The sequence below is a fragment of the Bos indicus genome, chromosome 12, assembly GCF_029378745.1.
Source record: "Bos indicus isolate NIAB-ARS_2022 breed Sahiwal x Tharparkar chromosome 12, NIAB-ARS_B.indTharparkar_mat_pri_1.0, whole genome shotgun sequence".
In the NCBI taxonomy this organism is placed as follows: domain Eukaryota; kingdom Metazoa; phylum Chordata; class Mammalia; order Artiodactyla; family Bovidae; genus Bos; species Bos indicus.
This window is the reverse complement of record NC_091771.1, coordinates 11,470,342-11,477,786: the sequence shown is the minus strand read 5'-3', so window position 1 is coordinate 11,477,786 and position 7,445 is coordinate 11,470,342. Positions and strand designations below refer to the sequence as shown.

The 7,445-nt window shown below is 36.4% G+C and overlaps 1 protein-coding gene across 7 annotated transcripts in view; it reads right to left on the bottom strand.

Moving 5' to 3' along the window:
* Positions 1-621: 621 nt before the first annotated feature.
* The window catches only part of NAA16 (N-alpha-acetyltransferase 16, NatA auxiliary subunit), a 64,488-nt gene continuing 57,664 nt past the window's right edge, over positions 622-7,445 (bottom strand). For 6 of the 7 annotated variants that reach the window (XM_019971199.2, XM_070799998.1, XM_070799999.1 and 3 more), the window contains 5 exons: positions 6,465-6,573; positions 5,951-6,049; positions 5,497-5,640; positions 3,524-3,621; positions 622-2,759 (listed from right to left, as the gene is read on the bottom strand). In XM_019971199.2, the coding sequence (XP_019826758.2) occupies positions 2,562-2,759; positions 3,524-3,621; positions 5,497-5,640; positions 5,951-6,049; positions 6,465-6,573 (648 nt within the window). In that variant the 3' untranslated portion in view covers positions 622-2,561. Of the gene's footprint in view, positions 2,760-3,523; positions 3,622-5,496; positions 5,641-5,950; positions 6,050-6,464; positions 6,574-7,445 lie in introns of those variants that run through there. The other variant, XR_011569668.1, reaches the window with a different exon arrangement.

The window sequence follows — 7,445 nt, the reverse complement described above, 5'->3', positions numbered from 1 at the left end:
CAAACTTGGGATAGGGTGGAGGGACGCGACTGAGAGACACGACACAAAACCCTTACTAAAAAGGATCCCTACCCACATTCCAGGTTCACAATGCTTACACTCAAAATGGGGTGGAAGTAAATAGATACAATCTCTATACACAGAGGAACACACCACTGGGTCTCACTAATCCCAGCGTCACTCTCTTCCTGCCTTCCACACCGTAAACCTAACTTCCCACGTCTCCACTACCCACCCTACGTAACTCAGAAGCTCCAACGATCTCAATGGGATCCTTTTTAAAGACTGCTGTTGAAAGCGCAATTTCCACATAAATTATGATTAACTGGCATCTTTTAAAGAAATGGCATCTTACTGACAGTAACATGAAAAACTACATGTTTCCCAGGCTATTTAGTGACAAAGATAGCCTACTTCTAGTATTATTAAAACACTAAAAAGAAGCCAAACTGTTGTGGCACTAATATTGGTAGGTGTTTTTTTTTTTTAAATAAACTTGTAAAACTATGATAATTTTGTATTCTGTCAAAGAAAAACATTTTGCAAAAATATTTTGATAGTGTAAAGCAATAAAAAAAACACAAATAAGCAATTTTGGTGGTGTGAAGCAATAACACAAACACAAGTACAAAATAATTTATTACAGCATTATATAGGTTGGCATTATTTTACAGTGAATTCTTTTCTCTCAACAATTATGAATCTAAATATATACTTAGCGTGAAGGAAAACAATTTTAATTAGAACAGTTTCTCTAAATAAAATCTCTTTTGAATTTATATTTGTCTTAAAAGGAAGTATTAATGTTACAGACATATTTATATGGTTCTGAAAAGAACACATTCAATGATACTATTACTGTTTTCTGTACAAGATAGAACAAAAGCTGCTGCTGCTACTGCTAAGTTGCTTCAGTCGTGTCCGACTCTGCGACCCCATAGACGGCAGCCCACCAGGCTTCCCCGTCACTGGGATTCTCCAGGCAAGAACACTGGAGTGGGTTGCCATTTCCTCCCCTGCTAAATATTGCTCAACAACACTATGTTTTAATAGTTACACTGTTGCAGGGAGGAAGCCAATCCTGACCCCATGTTGGAAATGGTTTCTTTGACTTGCTTCTGTTATTATGATCACACTTAATGGCTTGGCTGGAGGACCCTGGCCTTGTGCTTGCCTATAAACTAAAGTGCCTTTCTTCAGAACCCTGTCACCTGCAGAGGGCAGAAGGGAGAAATTAACACATCCCCTGACTGAAGCTTGCCATTATGAAAGATGTTTGCAAGACTAACAGTCTTTTTACTTTGCTTCCTCATCTCCTCCCATCTCTGATCTATAAAAGAACCTGGCATCCAGACCCTGTCAGATGGTTATTTGGAGGCACTGGCCTGCCGTCTTCTCGGTCAGCTGCTTTCCAGATAGTCTCTTCCTTGTCTCAACAGCTCGTCTCTGGGATTCACTGCCCTGTTGTGTGGCAAGCAGAGTGAGCTTGGACTCGGTACCAAAACTAGTTGATGTCTAGATTCTCACTGTGCTGATATTAAAATGTATTTAATAGTCAATGTATAGCTATAAGAGTAAGACTATCTCACTGAAATCTGTCTTCTGCCCTGTCACGTCCTCCTGAAGCACACCACTCATATATAGACTACTTAAACTCCCTGGGGACACACAAACCGATTTAGTCAAAAAAGCATAGCTCTGGCCTGTGGGTTAAGACTGACCTAGATATGCAACAAAGTCACTACTGAACTTCCATGGGTAAGAGGCAAACGGATCCCCACACCCTGAAGCATCAACATACAGCTGCAGTACCCTTATTCAACACACAACAGCGTTTTCATGGACACTGAGAAGAAAATGGTACACGGTGGACAAAGCATCACACTAAAGTTAAGCTTTAAGTAAGTATTTGCCAAAAGGACTTCCATACCATTTCTGACATACAGTTAATACTTGAATATTGATGTGCTTTAAAAAGCAAACAGACAATAACAAAACAAACCAAGAAGGGATCAAAACATAAAATTCTGAAATGAAACCTGAATCTAAAGAAAATAATACAGTGGAGCTGGATTCAACTTAGGTTAATTAGGAAATTATCATCGTTACAATATGAAGTGACAGCAACCATCACAATGTTGATAAGTGAAAAATTTAAGACAACTGTACAAGAACAAACAGGTAATTTTAACAGATTTTTATGTAAAGTGGCAAAGTCAGATGATACCCATTACAGCTGACCTTTGCGCAAAGCAACAGTTAGGTGCTCTGACCCTCCGTGTAGTCAAAAATACACGTACACTAATAGTCTGCCGCCTGTGCACACACAGTTCCTCCCTACGTGGGTTCTGCATCAGATTCAACCAACCGCAGACGACAGAGTAAGGTAGTATTTACTATAGAAAGAATCAACATATTAAGTGGATCCTTGCAATTCAAACCCATGTTGTTCAAGGGTCAACGGTATTTCATTTCTTATCTATATTAAAGTACAAAATGGAAGAGAAACCTTAACCTGAATTCAGCTTTGAGTCTAAGAGAAGTCAACTTTCTAGAGGATTTCAAGTTTCATTTGCCAAGACATCACAGTTGGCTGTGTGGTTCCGAGCCGCGCCGTGACTGCAGACTTCGCTGAGAGCGGGCAGGAAAGCAGAACTGAAGGGAAGCAGCCTGTGACACGCCATCCTGTACTCCTCATACTGGGAGTTGCAGCTCCCAAAGCTGCCATCGAGCAGAGCCTCAGAAACCTTTATTAAAGTCTATTAAACAAGGAAAAAAAGAAAACCATTCAAAAATTAGTCTGGTTAATAATCACCTTAATCAAAAGATGCAGTTTGTTAATTAAGCAACAGAAAATCAACAAGGCCTCACTCTAAGATACCTTCTTGCTATCCATAACAAGTAATCACCACAAAAAGGAACATTTAAAAAAATCAATTCTATGAGGCCTTGAAAAAGCAACAGAATTCTAATACTTTAAAAAGGTGAATCTCTGAAACTATAATCAGTCGTGTGTGACTTTCTGAGACCCCACGGACTGTAGCCCACCAGGCTCCTCCGTCCATGGGATTTTCCATGCAAGAGTACTGGAGCGGGTTGCCATTTCTTTCTCCAAGGGATCTTCCCGACCCGGGGATTGAAACTGGGTCTCCCACATTGCAGGCAGACGCTTTACCCTCTGAGCCACCAGGGAAGCCCATAATTATTGATGTGTCCTTTATTAACAGTAATAGTTCCCATTTACTGAGTGCTTACTACATGTCAAGTACCTCACAGTTTACTATTTCAGTTAACTGTCATGCTAACTCTGAGATGGACCGCCTTTTCATCCTCAACTTATAAATGAGGAAAAGGACGCTAAAGAGGTAAACTGCCTAACATGATCAGCTCACAGTGAGCAGAGCTGAGATTCAAATCCAGACGTAACTCTGAAGGCCCACTCAGGAATTACGTTGCAAAGAGATGTTTTGTTAGCTCACTCAGTATCCACAATCTGTGGCTATCGGTTGGTGAAAAATCTTACCTTTACATTTTTATCTTTTATAGCTTCATCCAGTCTAGTGGCAATAGCAATTGCTTTCTCTTGCCTTGACTTGTCCAGAAAATACATCATTTTAGCACCTGAAATACCAAGACATTTCAAAACCAGTAAATGTGGACATCTTAGATTTGATCTGAACTGACCAGTGACTTAAAATACGGCTCCAGGTATCCAGTCAGCAGTGGGCTGCACACGACTGTGGCCTTTTTCCCTAACTCCTTATTCCATGATATCCCACTGACAGCTTGGGGCCACAAGAAAAGTATTTGTATTACGTTTAGACACACACACACAAAAGGCCCCCACAAATTGGGGCTTTTTCTGTGACAAAGAGATGGCTGTGAAACATTTGAGACCAGGGTTAACAACCCCACCCCTCAGAAATGTAAATATGGGCTACCCCTGTGGCATCAGTCAATATTTTAACTAAAATCATTTTTGAAACATGATACTCTAAAATAAAACACCTAAGGAACAAACTATTATCAGAGTAGTGTGATAGATGGACAACAGGAAAATCTTTGCATATTTATGAAGAAAGTAATTTTTAAACCTATTTTAAAGTAAAACCCAATTTATGTTCCCCCTATAAATTCATGGTCCATGTTCATTTTTTATTGGTCTTTTATTAATTTATATTTTTATTATTAATCTATACGATTAGTATACATATTATTAGCTTTACTCAATTACATATCTGTGAATATTTTCCCTTCTTGGCCTTTTGACTTTCTTTATGGCTTTTTTTTAATTGAAGTAAAAATTATCTTTTTCTGAGAACATCATGTTTAGAAAGACATTTCCCATTATTATAATAAATAAATATCTCCTTCCATTATCCTGTGTTTTTGATGAGAAATTCTTACCTGCCCTTACTACCAAGAAGTGCTGTAATTTTTCATAGGAATTAACTTTTTTCATAGATAACGGAACCAAGCAGTTTACCTTTACAACAAGAAAGCTTAGGTTAAAATATTTAAATATGTGGCTTAAAGTAGGAGCACAGTTAATTACATTGTGTACTTCATTAATTTTGACCCCAGTTCCATTTCCAGTCTTCCTCTAGTCTGCATGTCATGCCACCTTGTCATTTTATGAATTTGTATAGACTGCCTAAAATCCTTCCTGTAACAGGGCAGGATATAGTAAGTCCTCAAAACACAAAATATAGAAAGTAATCAAAATACGAGAAAAAAATAAGTCTCACATAACCTCAACATTCAAAGTCAACCACTTTAATACACGCTTCTCCTCAGCTTTTATGCTATGGATATTTTTACACAGCTGAGACTGTATTATACGTCAATTCTCTCTCTACACTGCTTGCTCCTGTTGTAAATCTTTTGTATAGACATCACTTTCTATCACCACCTGGTGGTCCAGCCTACAGGACCACTGCTTCCCCTGTAACTGGACATTCATTAGATTTGCTTCCATCCTTTCCCTATCCTTACACACAGAATTCCAGTTAATACCTTTGACCTTAAAACTCTTTCTTTGCTTTGGATTCTTTAAAATTATTTACACAAGTATGTACAGCTATAGCAAAAGACAAAGTTCTTGATAAGAACGACAAGTTGTCTTTCTACTTGGTCAGGCCAATTCACACCTGCAGCAGTAAAATACAAGACTACTTACACACTACAGCTTTCCCATACTTTAGCCTTTTTTCAAACATGAATAACCTTTCCTTTTAGGTGGTAGGTTAGGTTAGAGATTTTTCTTATTTTCAGGGGAAGGCTTGTACTGCTATGAACTTCTCTCAAGAGTTGCTTTGGCGGCATCCCATAGATTCTGTACGGTTATGTTTAAAAATAATCTTTCCTAATTTGAAAGATCACAATGGTACTATGTTCTTTTTCTCTGATAGTTTGATCATCTTGCCAAACTTTTTTTTCCCATCATATTCTAACTTTTTGCCATAAACATTTTAACCCTGGGAGCTAAATACCAACCTGAAAGTAGATGCTGAAGAGAAGTAGCATTATGTGTGAGAAAATCCTCATTAAAACTTTCCAAATCCTTGTTAACAAATATTTTCTGCATTTCCTGAGATAGAACTTTGCTCACGATGTCTGGAAGATTACTGTGATTAGACACTGTAAAAACAGAACATTTACAGTCTACAGTATGTTTGGCCTGTCCTTTGAAACAAAATCAATTGAAATACATTCATATTTACTATTAAGCCTGATACATTTTACATAATAAAAATAGGAGCGCTCCTTTGGAATACAAATACATTCCAGCTTAAAATGCACTAATTTCTAACATATCTTTGCTAGTATCTTCATTTAAGTACTTTGCAAACTTTTTTCTTTGTACTAATCTCTTTCATGTCCAGCTTAATAGAAGACAGGCAAACTGTCATAATTACTTTTACATAAATATTACCTTTTTTATACTTACCAGATTTAGAAAATTTAATTAAACATTCATGTAGCCATGGGTTATTCCTGTTGATAGCAAAAGCTCGTTTAACAGACTGCAGCATTAACAGAAACTTTCCTGTGTCAGAAAAAATTAGACAAGTAACAGAATCAATATTTAAGTATGTTATTCTCTTTATTTTAGCCTCACTTAAAATCCAGACACAAAGTATTATCTTTCCTATAATCTTCAAAAGCAAAATTCAAAGTTGATTTTGGTTATCAGAGACTTTTATTTTCTAAAGAAATGCTTGAAAAATCAAGAATTACTTCAGGTAAACAATCTGTATGCCTATTCAAATAATTCATTTGATCAAAATATTCTAATCTATTACTCAGTGAAGTTTTGAGTAGCAAAGGAAAAAGGGATTAAGAGCCTTTGTGGGAGGTTGAAATGAAGGTCTAAGAAACAAAAACGGATCTAACTCACAAACATTATACTGAATATGGTCACCAATAAAATAAAAAATTAAAATCTGAATCCAAACTATTACCTTTTCTAAAATATATTTCAAATGCTAACAGATGAGTGTCAATGTTATCAGCAACAAGGTTCTTAAGAGGTATAAGAAACTTGATAGCTTCTTCTAATGGATTTTCTATCTATTTTGAAACAGAAAGAAAAATTATTGTATTTAAAAAGCAGGCACACAAGTCAAATTTCCCCCCAAATCTTATACTAATGCATAGCTGAAGTAATCTAGATAGTTCTTTTTATATATCTAAGAAGCAAGAAAAAAATTTTAAACTATCAACTATAAACAAAGTATAGTTAATACTATTCAAAATGGAAATAGCTCTATTGTTTTCATGATTAGAAAATTCAAAATAATTTTATAAAAATAAAATACAGAAAATTATTCTGTAGACTTAATGAAGTGGTACTACAAATACCAATGTAATACCAAGCCCCTTGACATTCTAAAGTAAGGAGACAAACTTGAAAAAAAGTCAAGTTTAAAATACTAGATTCACAGTGAATAAACCAGAAAGCTAAATATTTCTCTAAATCTGGTTCCTAAATAACTATTAATATTTTGAAAAAATTGTGGAGATAAGCTACTATTCTCTTTGTAGCTAAAACATTATCTAGCCAAGTATATAAAATGCTGCCATATTTCACTGTATTGCTGCTCTAACAAATTACCAAAAATTTACTGTATTAACACAAATTTAGGTATTTCTCTGGCGGTACCATGGTTAAGACTCTGTGCTCCCAATGCACGGGGCACGCGTTCAATCTCTGGTTATGATAAGGACAGCGTAAAGGGACAAAGTAGGTGATGAAAGTTAATCCCACAAGGCAATTTAAGTAGAAAAAACATGACGACCTCTTTAAGTTAATGATTACTCAAAGAAAGCAGGTTTACTTAACCACAAAACCAAGCAGCCTTGCTTGGCAGCAAAGCCACGCAACAGAAGCACAGGACGTGCCCCAAAACAAAACAAAAAAAAACGGTGGCACGAGACCCACA